Source organism: Protomyctophum parallelum (assembly GCF_964188405.1).
Source record: "Protomyctophum parallelum genome assembly, chromosome: 9".
In the NCBI taxonomy this organism is placed as follows: domain Eukaryota; kingdom Metazoa; phylum Chordata; class Actinopteri; order Myctophiformes; family Myctophidae; genus Protomyctophum; species Protomyctophum parallelum.
This window is the reverse complement of record NC_139706.1, coordinates 1,185,001-1,199,614: the sequence shown is the minus strand read 5'-3', so window position 1 is coordinate 1,199,614 and position 14,614 is coordinate 1,185,001. Positions and strand designations below refer to the sequence as shown.

The following is a 14,614-nucleotide window of genomic DNA, read 5'->3' as shown; positions in this document are numbered from 1 at the left end:
GACAATTCTTCTACATTCTCTAATCATGTATAAATTATGCAGATGTTTAACTTTTTTTTTTACTCTTGAGAAAATGAAAATGTATAACCTGCAACACGGGCGATTTGTAACCCGCAGCACGGGCGATTTGTAACCCGCAGCACAGGCGATTTGTAACCCGCAGCATGGGCGATTTGTAACCCGCAGCATGGGCGATTTGTAACCCGCAGCACAGGTGATTTGTAACCCGCAGCGTGACGCGTCGTGAGCTTGTAGATCTGCTATTTTCAGCAGGCAACTAATTGTAAAATGACTTATACTGGATCTCTTCTAGTCCCTTCCTAACATTTTTGTCCAGTTTTTATTTGTTGACGAAATTGTCAGTATATTTAGTCTTAGTTTTAGTGATCATAGCTTAGTTTTTATTTCGTTTCCGGTTTAGTTTTTGTCAGTGGCAAAAAGTTAGTCGACGAACATTTTTCGTCTCAGTTTTAGTCGACAAAATCCACACTGGTTCGAGCATAACACAGCAGAAGGGCAGTCTGGGGCACTGATAAGTGCTATTGTTCTGAGTCTGCTATTGTTCTAGTGTACAAATACAATACAAGCGGGGGAGCGTTCCAGCGATATGCCCTTAAAAGGACAGACGGGGGAAACCCCTCCCCTCGCCAGAGTCATCATGTCTTCTGACTGACGTCTCCATCCATTTGTTTATGTTTGACAACGTCCGTTATTATGTCTGCGCTTGACCCCCGTGACCTCTCCTCCACCTCCACCAAAGCACCTGGGCGACCTCCAGGTTTCCGCTGGCCTCCGGACTGACCGGCCGACAGGATGCTGCACGCACGCACACACTCATGCACACCACACATGCTCTTCAGACTCCATAGAGGATGTCCCTGATACACGCACACACACATGAGCACACGCACAAGCGCGCGCACACACACACACGCACATGCACGCATGCACACGCACAAGCATGCACACACACATGTCACAGACACACACAAGGACATAAAAAGAAGAATCGCTTTATAGACTGACCCTGTGTGTTGGTCAACTTGGCCCTGTTTGGTTTATATCAGGTGTTTTATGAGACAATCTAAAATCCCCCTATGGGGATTACAAATAAAGTGCAAATAAAGAGTACATGAACCGGCCCAGGCCGTAGCGTAACGGTCTGGGCACCGGACTGGTAATCCAGTCGCAGTGTGCCGCGGGTTCGACTCCCGGACCCGACACGGCCTTTACTGCATGTCATCCCCCCATCTCTCTCCCGTTTCCTGTCAGCCTACTGTCTGTCCCTTCAAAAATCAATAAAAGGCGTAAGCCGCAAAAAAAAAAAAAAAAAAAAAAAAGAGTACATGAACCCGTGCATTTGCGCCCTCTACCGATATCGACGTCAGACTTCTGTGCTCTATGCCGCAGGGACTTACCCCCCCAATCCAACCCTTGATGCTAACTGCCAATTAAGCAGGGAGGCATTGGATCCCATTTTTTCTTATAATATGACCCGGCCGGGGGTTTCGAACTCCCGACTCAGGGAGTCTCAGGACGGACACTCTAACCATAAATGGGATGAGGAGAGTGTACTGAGAAAACAGTTGCGCCTTTCTTCGTCCTTTTGTTTTCAAACTTGACTATACGGTAGCGGTGGTCTCAAAAACATAGGGGAAACTTTGACAGAAAAAGACTCGCTCACTGTATAAAAAATAAGGAAAGCTCCTTAGACCGAGACTTAAGAAAACACTTTTTCCTTTTATTTTATCATGCTCATAAAGTGCTCTGTGCTCAAAGTGCAATTGAAAAGCAAACGTTTCGGTCCTAAGACCTTCGTCAGAGTTTTCCTTCTTTTTTAATACGGTGAGCGAGTCTTTTTCTGTCAACGTTTCCCCCATGAGGAGAGTGTAGATATCCGAAATGGGAGAAGACCTTGACAAGAGGCGGCGGTCCGTAGCCCGTAGTGGAGTCAGTACTAGTGCTGCTGTCCATATAGTACTGTACTAGTGCCCCCACCCCACCCCGGCCACTGATATGGCCTCATTTGGCCAGACTGATCGTTGCTATGTCCGGTCTTGACACTGGGCCAGTGTTGTTTTTGGCAGCAAGTTTTGATTTTAGCTTTAGTCATAGGCTCCATGCATCTTGCGCCACCCTTATCCCTTATCCCTGAACTTATTTGCCATTTTTTACTATTTTGAAAATCATTTTAAAATAGTTCAACTAGCCGATCTACATCTACACGTTGTGAGCTTGTAGATCAGCTATTTTAACTATTTTAAAAGGTTTTTTAAATAGTAAGAAATGGCAAATAAGTTCAGGGATAAGGGTTAAGGGGTGGCGCAAGATATAGCCCATAGTCTCTTTAATAGTTTTCATTTGGTTTTAGTCACATTTTAGTCACCTGGAATGTTTTAGTGTTAGTCTAGTTTTAGTCGACTAAATATCATAAAATTCGACTAAATCTACAGTTGATTTAGTGAAATAAAATATATTTTGGTGGGACTCGATGCCATTGTATAATGACTGTTTTTACACTTTTTACACACTTGTGAGCTTGTTGATCGGCTATTTTCAGCATGCAACCAAGTGTAAAATGACTTATCTCTTGTCCACTTGTCCCTTCCTAACGTTTTAGTCTAGTTTTTATTTATATACTAACTTAATTATACTAAGTTATACTGACTAATATATTTAGTCTTGGTTTTAGTCATCATAGCTTAGTCGTCTTAGTTTTAGTCGACAAAATCAACACTGGTCCAGTCAGGTTTCTGTCTATTCATGTCTGCTGGTTTTGATGATGCGTGTTTGTTTATAGGGTTTACATTGTAACAGCGATGCGTATCACGATACAGGGTTGACCATACGATACACATGGACGATATTGGTTCATAATGGAGATACGATACGATTCAATTATTTAAAATCGATACAGTAACTATTTAGCAAATACATTAAATATGTGTGAAACTTAGTGTGGTTTTCTTAAGGGAAATATTTATTATTATGGAAATAAACACAGTGATTCTCTGGCAAATAGATGAACATTGTATTTGAACACATTATGGACGAACCCACGCCTTGACATGAACACAGAGAATACACACATTTATGCGTAGAACAAATGTAGCGAAATTGAATGGAAAAGTAATTCAACCCATCTTCATTTTTTTCTTCTATTCTTACAATTGTTAAATACAATGCACAAACACTTAGTATTGATACAAATGTATTTAGTGTGAATGTCTTTTAGATGCACTCAGCCCTGGAAGGAACAACTATCACAGTTTGGTAAAAGTCTGACTGAACGTGGTCATTCTCTATTTGTATTATATTATTTGTTGAGACCCACTGAGTCCTATACTGGTGTGTATACACATATTGGCCACTAGATGGCGTCTTCTCTCCACTGCTGAAACTGCTCTGCCTATCAGTTCAATCCAATTCAATTCAAAGGAGTTTTTTTGGCATGAGCAAACATTGCCAAAGCAAGTGTCACAATGTAATAAACAGTTTGGAAATGGGAAATGTATATGCAGTTGGAGGGTCTTTGCCAATATTCAAGAAACATCTAAAGAAATATCTTATTTCTTCCTCTCTGTAGATGTAGTTCGTTGTTGTATTGTTTATTTCCCCTTTTTGCGCAGTCTGTGTGTTTTTATTTCTTTATTGCACAGCTGCTCCCTTTACCAATTTGTAGTCTTTTGTATTGTTCTTAATGAACTTTTAATCTGCTTAATCAATTACCTCTTCCATACAGGAAAGGATTCCAAATAAGCCAGCTGGCTTCTTCCTTTCCTTGCATTGTATTTTTGTTCTTTGATATGTATTATCTATATGTATTATATGTGTTATTGTTCAAACAGAGAAGCTATATGTCACATTGTGTGACTCGTTACATGCTATATTATATACAGGGTATAAAGATTTTTTTAAACGAATATAGCACCAATCTTTTGCAGTCACTTTGGGACAAATGGCAGCATTTTTAGTAGTATACAAAAATCAGGGCACTCTTATCATCGTACTACGTAATCCATTCATTGTCAATGGGGATATAGTCTTTCTGTAGGACAAAAATTGCCGATTTGCTGGTCCACTTAGGACTCACTAGTCACTTACACGCAAGACACACTTGTGTCCTGTGTCTTCTGTGTGCTATGGCCGCCTCAATGCATTTCCAATGCGAGTTACATGGTTTCATGACAAAACATTGTTGCATGCGGCTGTCTTCTGCCATGCAACAATGTTGCATTGCAAACAAAACAAAAGTGGAATGAAATATTTATATTACTACAGATACGATACGATACGATACAACTTTATTGTCAGCTTGCACTGAATTTTGTTTTGCGTCCATGACGTCACCGTTCAAGATACAGACAAGACAGACACAATACATTACAAAAAGATACATTGCAGGACACAAATCACAGGAACAAGAACATATCCTCTGGTTTACCGATTTTGGTTTAAAAACAGGTGGTACTTCAGTATAAAAAGGTTGGGAACCAATTGTGTAACTAAGTGCATTTACTTAAGTACTGTACCGTACTTGATTACACTTTTGAGGTATTTGTACTTTACTTGAGTATTTCCGACCAACATCCAATACTTTTACTCCACTACATGTATTTTACAGCTTTAGTTTGGCTACTAGTTACTTTGTAGATGTGGTTTATTATTATACAAAACATATAGGCTACATCAGGGGTGCCCACGCTTTTTTGACTTGAGAGCTACTTTAAAAATGACCAGCTCAACAAGATCTACCCACCGAATACCATTGCTGAAAATAGTCATGGAATAGGTAGCGTTTTTTGTATTTAATTTGTAATGCTACCGACGTTTATGCACAGCAACACTATTGAAACTATAAGATTGTGCATTGTGGGTTTGAGGGGGTGCATACTTAGTTTAGACTTTAGACTAGTCATTGGTTAGACATGGGTTAAAAATTAATTTAATTCAAGTGGCAGATGCAAAAAATATATTTGTTTTAAATATTCTTTAGGGGCAATGCGATCTACCTGCACAGCCTTTGTGATCTACTGGTAGATCGCGATATACCTTTTGGGCACCCCTGGGCTACATTAACCACTTCAGCCCTATACACATTTCAGCCACATTTGTAGATCTGCTATTTTCTAAAGATTTGTATACATTTGCCAACTTGAAATGAGACATTCATGTGTCAAATTGGGGAAATAAAAAAGGCCTCGAACCAATGTCCTTTTATTCTCCACATGTCGTCTCTCTCACTGTAACTGTTTCTCTGCCAACCGTCCTGCATGTTCTGATGAATTGAACATGGGCGACCCCAACGTAAACAAGCCATTGTGCTTCTCTGGGTTTATCCTCTTAGCAGACCTTGTATTGAACTTGTGATTTTCCTCAAACTGCGCTTTTTACTCTACAAACTGTACGACGCCCTGAGGGCGAGAAGCGTGCACGCATCCGCCTGGGTGACGGCATGCAGACTGCTGGCCGAGCACTGAGGCGCTTTGGCATGGGGGGTTCAGATCAACATATGGAATGAATTCTATACTGGCCATATATGGAGCGTGTCTTGAGTGTACAGCGTTTGATGAGGTCAGATCAAAATATGGAATGTCAGAACAGGTCAGCTCCATATATGGAGATCTAAGGGTTTGAGGACCACATATGGAGGCATGATGTCACGAGGCGTGACCATATATGGAGGTATGGGGTGACTACAGTAACTAACTGACGGACGGGAGATGCATGGTTTTCATACTAGTAAATGCGACGTACAGTCGCAACAATTATCAATAAATCAATCAATCAATCAATCTCAGAGCATGGTTCTCAAAGTGGCATCCCGGGACGGGTCCTAAATGGACCCAAAACAAATGGAACCAAATGGACCCGTCGCATGTGTGTGCGTGTGTGTGTGTGTGTGTGTGTGTGTGTCTCTCTCTTCCTCTGTAGGGGCCATGAGGACATGCAGCATTCTGCCCCAGCCCTCCCCTCCTCCCCCCTCCCATTCTGGGGCGGCGGTGGCTCAGGGGTAGAGTGGCTGGATGGTAACCGCAAGGTTCCCGGTTCGATCCCTGTGGGCTCCCCCAGAGTTAGTGTCGAAGTGTCCTTGAGCAAGACACTGAACCCCTAATTGCTCCCGATGTACTGGTTGGTGCCTTGCATTGGTTTCCGCCGCTATCAGTGTATGAATCTGTGTGTGAATGGGTGAATGTAATGCACAATCAATGTAAAGCGCCTTGGATAAAGGCTCTATATAAATGCACCATTTATTTTATTTTTATTGCCCCTGCCCCCCCCCCCCCTGCTCCCATTCTGCCCCAGCCTCCCACTCCCTGACACCCCCATTCTGCCCGAGCCCCCCCTCCCCTCTCATCCCCCCACCCCCCTTCCCATTCTGCCCCCCCTCCCTCCCCGGAACCTCCTTAGCTCCTGATAATTCCTTCGTATATATTCTTTTCTCCTTCCCCCACCCCTCTGACACCCCCCCTCTCCTAACACCCACCGCATCGCATTACCCAATTCTCCCAAATCAGCTTCTTTCCACAAGTATCACGCACGCACGCACGCACGCACGCACGCACGCACGCACGCACGCACGCACGCACGCACGCACTCACAAACACACACGCACGGTTGTAATCCCCTCCCCCCTGCGTGTCTCCAGTCCCATTGAGAGCCATTAGCATACAGATGTTGTCCTGAAAAGGGAAAGCCGGCTGGGGTTCATCACAAAAGGCCCTCAGGAGGAGGGGGGAGGGGTTTAGGGAGTGGGCGTGGCCTAGCGGGGGAGGGGAGGGGAGGGGAGGAAGGGTGCAGAAGGTTGGGCCTTGTGGCCTTTTAGTTACACACACCAGGGTTGCCAAGTCTGTTTATTTGCCACAACTTTTCCTTTTAATAGTAAATACCCATTGGTTTGGGGGAGTGTGAATCACATTGAGTGACACAATGGCTCTGGTGTCTGTGCTATAGCCCTGGCTTAAATAAATGACCAAAACATTCATTTTTATAGACATCCATAGTATTTAGAATGATAACATACATGCCTCAAATCTTTTTGTCTTCTTCTTAGATAGAACAGTGCCCGTTGGGGGTTGATCAGGTGTGCTCTATTGGCTAATAAAGGGCGTGCATCATTGTGATGCCCATATATGGAGTTCTTTGTCAGGCATGCCCAAATATGGAGTCTATATTATGCAGATGTAAGAACATATTTTGATGTCGGAACAGGCCAGCTCCATATATGGAGCCTGCAGGGCAGGGGCTGTGTCCATAGCCCGGGCAGGGGCCGTGTCCAGAGCCCGGGCAGAGGGCCTTTTGGGGTGGTTCTGGACAACCGTGGGTCCGACCGACTCGACACCGGACACTGCACTCCCTGCGGTGTGGGTGGAACGTGTGTCGAATTTGAAGTCAGTGGCGCGAACGGTTCTCGAGTTACGTGGATTACAGACATATACACACAGACAGACAGAGACTTGCGGTGCATAGATATCGTCATATAATATTATTGGGTATATTTTGGCTTGTTTTTCGAGGAAAGATTTGGGTTATTTCTTTCGCAAAGGTTGGCAACATTGGTACACAATCTGGATTACGCACGCACGCACCATAGACTGTAAGGCGCGCACACACACACACACACACACACACACACACACACACACACACACACACACACACGACAACGACATGATGACACACACTCACACAGACCCTATAGGGTCCCCAACTTCTGCTCCAGTCAGTGTGTGAATGGGTGTGCACCCATCGGTGTGTATGTGTGTGTGTGTGTGTGTGTGTGTGTGTGTGTGTGTGTGTGTGTGTGTGTGTGTGTGCATGCGTGCGTGCGTGCGTACGCACCACCATGGTCCATTGTGTGGAGGGAGTGTCTTTGTTTGAGCATCTGTTGCCCAAACATTCCCATCAAAGTGTGGCTCGCACTAAATTAGTCTGTTCAGACAAGTTGCAACAAAAACACCCTCGTCTTCCCACAGAGCGCGCACACACACACACACACACACACACACACACACACACACACACACACACACACACACACACACACACACACACACACACACATACACACTGAACCACGGTGCATTAGAGTTGTAAAGTAACACCAATGGGACATTAATGCCAGCAATGAACAAACCTTATATTCTGTCAACTTGGAGTTTTCAAATAATTTCGTTATATAAAAGTCTGGGACTCAAAATGTATTTGGGTAAAAGTGCAAAGGTATTTTGGCATCAAAATGTATACTTAAATCACCAACATTAAAAAATATAAAAAATATGTCCCATTTCATGTCCCGTTTTCAAATGTTTGAAAAGTCTTTTGAAAATAGCAGATTTCCGGCTATTTTCAAGTTAATGAATTATTTTGAAATAGGCCTAGTTAATTAAAATCTACAAAGTAACTATTAGTAGCAAAAGGTTTCAAACGAATGTAGTGGAGTAAAAGTACAATATTTGCCTCTGGAGATGTGCAAGTAAAAAGTATAAATACTCAAGTAAAGTACAAATACCTCAACATTGTACTTAAGTAAATGTACTTAGTTACTTCACACCACTGGGTGTTTTACTATTATGTAACCATACAAGGTTTTAATAGAAAATGCATCGTCATATAGGTGGAATAAAAAGACGGTGGATTCACCATGATACATTTTTACAGTTAAATCTGACATTCAGGCATGTTGTCATCATGCTTGTTGTTGTTGTTGGCTTCTTTTGTTGTGTTTTATCTGCCGGTGGGCTTGGTGTGCATGCCTGTGCCTTGTTACGGTTCACCTGAACCACCCTGGGGGACGAATAAAGCCTCAGCCCCTGATAAGTAGTAGAGATGTGTCTTAACATTTTGACCTGAGATCAGATTCTAAAAATGTCTTCTACATCCTGACAGTTTTCTGAAAAAGCTATGTTTCTATGTCAGTCGTTCTTCGATTTTTCAAAAATAGCAGACCTACAAGCTCGTAGCACGCCACTCGCTATGAGCTTTTAGATCTGCTATTTTTCAATAGCTAAAGCATAGCATAATGCTAGCACCAAAAGGGGTTCCCGTCCAAAATGGGTTAATTGTTATCTCATCATCTGTCATCTTATCTTAAAGATAAAGACCCCCCCCAGGAGGCCGCCGATCTCAGCAAGTGTGTGACTTAAAAGCGGCCATTCTTTAAAGGGAGGGTAAGTGGTATTGTTTGGTCAAAACAAAACGTTTTAAGGTTAAATTACTATATTGTGATAGTAATCATTGCTGTAGAGAGTGTTTGTTCAGTAACAGAGGTCTCTCCGTCTCTCCTGCTCAGAGAATACATTGATCAGGTATAGGTGACAACATTTCAGCCGATGAGGAGAAAGTATACTAAAAAAAGTAGCCATTTTAATTCCACTTGTTTAATCTGTATAACCTGACCGAGTTCTCTATCCCGATTGGATGAAATTGTTATCCCGACCTGAAAATGCATGTTATGTTTAATAATAAAGCTGGAGACTCCTGTTACTGAACACACACTCTATAGCAATGATTACTGTTACAATATAGAGCTATTTAACACTGTTACTGAACAAACACTCTATAGCAATGATTACTGTTACAATATAGAGCTATTTAACACTGTTACTGAACACACACTAGTCTATAGCAATGATTACTGTTACAATATAGAGCTATTTAACACTTATTTTAACCAAAGAAAATCACTTACCCTACCTTTTAAGATAAAGGTTAACCCCCCCCCCAAAAAAACAACACCTATACTTCTATACCTTTCCTTTCTTTTTATGGAAACTAAAACTAATTTCACAGTTTTTTCACCTGTAAACCTGTGATCTGACGATTCATTGTATTCTGAAGCATCTCAATGATTTTAGCCATGACAAAAATAACTATGAAAATAAAAAAACTAGCTTCAGTATATTTTCCAAAGACATTTCTTTTATTTTGAACCAAATATCGACAAATATATTATTAGACAACTGGGCTATATCCACGTAAACCCATGGAATGTAAACATAAACAGTCAATGCACTTAAATTATAATATAGAAATCAAAAAGCAAAATATCAAAACATCACAATATAGTTTTCACTTTGAAAAAAAAAGAAAACACAAAATAAATAAGTTTTAAGTTAACAAACGTTATTATAAAAAAAAGGCTTGCTGAACGGCTTTGTGTTCAGGAAAACGATAAGCAACAGCAACAGCAGTATCTCTGGCACGCGCATACACACACACACACACACACACACACGCACACAAGTTTACACAGCTTCAGTGTTAATGTAACTGACAAAGAGTTACAAATGGATAACTTAACACAATGCAAAAGAAGAAACATAATACAGCAGATTACAAATTTGTGAGCCTGATTTCACATGACGTATAACGTGACAGCCCCCCCCCCCCTCCACAACCGAGTTAGTTAGCTTGCTTGCTAGCTAGCGTGCAACAACAAGCTCTTCTTCCCACAAACTCGTTGTCTTCAAGGTGATGGAAATCAGGTTTTACACAAAATCAACCCCATTTTCTAGATTTTGTTCAGTCTTTCAGCCCGTATTTCCTTCATATCTCTGAGAGTGAGAGAGCATTCCTGGATTACTGGATATGTCTAAACCAATAGTGGACACAGAACTTCAGAAAGCCCAGACACATGTTGTATAGTATAGGCTACACTGAATCTGATATGCAACGTGGCTACCAGTACGCATTTCTGATATCAATAAGTGGGGATTTTAATATAGATTTTTCTATTGTACGCCAGTAAGAAAGAAATAGTTGTACAAAAACGTAATACCTTTCTCCTCCCTTCAGGGTGAATATTATAAAGCAGACTGTAGGGCAATACTGTAGGTAAAGCACATTTCTGCCTGCATCGTAAAAAAAAGTAAATGCATAATACACAATCATCAACAATGTCTGTCAGTGACAACAAATACGAACAAGAAATAAATAAATCTAAGGAAGGTGTTAAGCTATGGCAGTAATAATAATAACAACAACAGTAATAATAATTAAAAAACAATAGCATTAACAACAACACTGTATTAGCTAGAGGCTATAGGCGTCGACAGTGATATTAAGGTTAGGAATGATCAACTTTGGTAACTAGACAGAGGCAACGGGTACACGCGATCGATGACTCGGTGACAGTCCGTGTGACCGCTTGCCTCTCGTGCTAATGATTCGTTAGTTCCGTCTGTGTGGCCGTAAACGTGACTGGAGTATATATAGCGTTGTCCTGTGTAGCCATAATAAATAGGCTAATATACAGGAAGAAATGTGCTATCAGCAATGCTCAAATAGTCTTAATTTATTACAAAAGAGAGAGCACGCCGTTTCCAGAATCACTAACCAGTGTCTATCACACCAGACGTACAGTACACACAGGGCAAACAAAACAAAAAAACATTTATCTTTCAAAAAGGAGGGCACAGACAAATCCTCAAACTGAACTTCCCGTGCACTTAAACAGAAAAGGAGAAGAATCGTCTATAAAAACGGGTATACAACAGTATACATCACTTATAACGGCATCGAAAACAACAGACAATAAAATAAAATAAAAAATAGTTCAAAAAGTCGGCTTAAATTTGACAAACTCTGAGCAGCGCTACTACTGCTTGGATGAAGAAATGCAATATGCACAAAGTAAGGTATACGTTTCACCAGGCTGGACTTAACCAGGAGGTCAAAGTCAACTTGTTTTAACACGCTGAGGACAATATCTCAACTATAGGCTACTACAAAAGTTACAGGGCGAGTCACACGACGAGAAGGCCACAAGTGGAACTCAAGCCTGTGACGTGTATGAATAGGCCTTGACCCGCTGTTATACAAACGTTTGTCGAAAACCGCTCGCCCTTGGCCCCCTGTTGCAAATCAGGTCCCGTAGTAACAAGTTTAAAAGCGTCGTATACGGCCCGCCGTCGCGTGGCTAGTCGTCCGAGACGGACAGGCTGCTGAAGATGGGCAGACGACGGCCCTCGAAGTTGGGCGACTCCGAGCCTCCGGAGCTGAGGGAGGAGGAGGAGGAGGTGTAGCCTTCCTCCTCGGACAGGGAGTCGGCCGAGGAGCAGCGCTGCAGGCCGCTCTGCAGGCCGCTCAGGGACAGCGGCAGGAGCTGCTGCTGGTTTCGGATGATGTGGTGGAGGCCGGGGGGGCTGGAGAGGCGGGTCGTCGTGGCGGCTGCGAACGCGGGGAACTTGAGGTCGGCGGCGGCGTAGTCGGCAGCGGCGTAGAAGCAGGGGTCTTTGGCCAGGTCGACCGGGAGGAGGCTGGAGGAGGAGGAGGAGGAGAAGAAGGGGTACGGGCAGTGCCTCAGCACCCCGGGCTCCGGGAGGAACAGCCCCGGCGAGAGAAGTTCAGGGCTTCCCTCCTCCTCCTCCGACGATGATGACGGAGGTGACACGGAGGAGGCGCGGGTGAAGAGGAACGAGGAGGAGTAGCCGGGAGGAGGAGCCTGCTGCGACAACGACTCCCGGACGGGCCGGAATCCTCCTCCTCCTCCTCCGGAGGAGGAGAACAACGCCTGCGGGGACGAGGAGAAGCCGGCGAAGCTGACGCTGTGGCGGAGGAGCGGGGGCCTCGTCGTCTGGGCCTTCGATGGTGTGCCTCCCTCCTCGCCGGGCGAGATGATGTCGTCTGCGTTGCCGTGGATGAAGTGGCAGCGTGCGCCGTACGGGCAGAATCCCGCCGTGTGGAAGGTGCGGCAGGGCTCCGTCTTGTACTTGGGGTGGCGGCTCAGGCCGCGCATCTCGTCGAAGCCGTGCGCAAACTGGCACTTGGCGCCGTACTTGCACGTGCCGCTCTCCTCGTAGGTGCGGCACAGCTCGGTCTTGTAGCGCGTAGACATGGGCGGGGACACGGGCGGCTCCGCCATGGGGGGGAGGGGCTTGGTGACGGCCGAAAAAGAGGAGGAGAGGGAGGCGTTGCTGAGGCTGAGGCCGGGCGGCGGGGAGGGCAGCAGAGAGGCGTGGCGGCCCCCCATGGACGCCGCGTGGCCCTCGATCATGCTGACGGAGCGGTCGACCCGAAACGGGATCCGGTCGAGGGACGAGCACGGCAGCTGGAGCCCCGCCTCCTTGTCCCCCCACCACCGCTGCTGGCCCTCCACGGGGGCCATGCCGAGGCAACCCCAGTGGTGGTCCTCCGAGCCGGAATCACCGCCGCTGTTGCTGTTGAACTTGGAGTTGGGCAGCGTCACGGGGCACAGCGAGTGGCGGCGCTGGAAGCCTGCCACCGCGGCCGCGGCTGTGGCGCTCCTCTGGCGGGTCTGCTGCTGCTGGTAGGACAGGCCATCTGTCTCTGTCGGCTCCAGGCCGCGGAAATTCTGTCACACAAAAGAACACAAGGAGGAGAATGAATGAATGAATGGTGAGCGCTCGGCATTCCTGGAGCACTGGAGCGAGAGAGAGAGAGAGAGAGAGAGAGAGAGAGAGAGAGAGAGAGAGAGAGAGAGAGGCTGACCCGACATGAAAGGAAGGGTCTCCGATGGGCGTCTGGTCCTAGCAGGAGAGCAGATGACTTACAATGGGACGTTTTGTTCCGCGCTAGTGAAAGGCTTGTTGAACTATTGCAGTTTCTTTAATTGACTAGTCGTATAACTTCTAGATTTTCACATTTAATTACACGTTATATATATTGCGTGTGTTTACAACGCAGCGTGAGACGAGGCATAATGCAACCTTTTGACACATTTTAGGCAGCTCATATTGACTACAAGTGACCCTGGTCGACAACCATGAATAGTGAGGAAACTCTTGACAATATTGCATTCACATAAAGCAACTTTTATTCCACTATTATTATTACAAATAGTAATAGTCATTTTGACTATACTGTTATAAGGACTCTTTCTTGTTTCTCACATAGTTAAATCTGTCTGAAGTTGTATCTCTATTCACTTTTGCTTTGTAAGAAACTAAAACATGGTAGTCTTTTATCTTAATTCAACAGTTTGTATTCCAGTCTCCTTCATATGATATGAGCCTCAGCAACACTTAGACCCATTTAGACCTGAGACCAGATTCTACAAGTGTCTTCTAAATCATGACAGTTTTCTGAAATGTCAGTAACAACTATTTCATGTCAAGGACGCTAGAACTCATATGTAATTAGCCGTCGACCCCCATCTGAAAATATGTTGTTCCATGCAGGGACAAATTTAAGTTTAAGTTAACATAATTGCTCTGAAAGAATATACATTCAAAGATTTGCGCCACGTTTTCACGATTAAAAACAATAGCAGATCTACAAGCTCGTAGGATCGCTGCCCTATGAGCTTGTACATCTGCTATTTTTCAATAGCTAAAGTATAACATAATGCCTAAAAACAGTGCTACCTAATCTCTTTATCCATGAATAAAATACATTAAAATAAAAAAGAAGAAAACCGAACCGGACTAATGTAGTTTGGATGGATGGATGGACATGCACACACGCACATGCACACGCGTGCACACACACACACACACACACACACACACACACACACACACACACACACACACACACACACACACACACACACATGTGGACTATAGAAAACATTCTATATTGTCAAAAAAAAGCAAATAAAGACGCATGTCTTCATTTATGTAACTGTCTTAAAGTCAATAGTGTGTTAATA

The 14,614-nt window shown here is 44.1% G+C and overlaps 1 protein-coding gene across 1 annotated transcript in view; it reads right to left on the bottom strand.

The window, feature by feature from the left end:
• Positions 1-11,894: 11,894 nt before the first annotated feature.
• LOC310865102 (mRNA decay activator protein ZFP36) overlaps positions 11,895-14,614 on the bottom strand; it is a 3,195-nt gene continuing 475 nt past the window's right edge. The window contains exon 2 of the mRNA XM_083774102.1: positions 11,895-13,315. Within this exon, the coding sequence (XP_083630228.1) occupies positions 11,921-13,315 (1,395 nt within the window). The 3' untranslated portion in view covers positions 11,895-11,920. The remainder of the gene's footprint in view (positions 13,316-14,614) is intronic.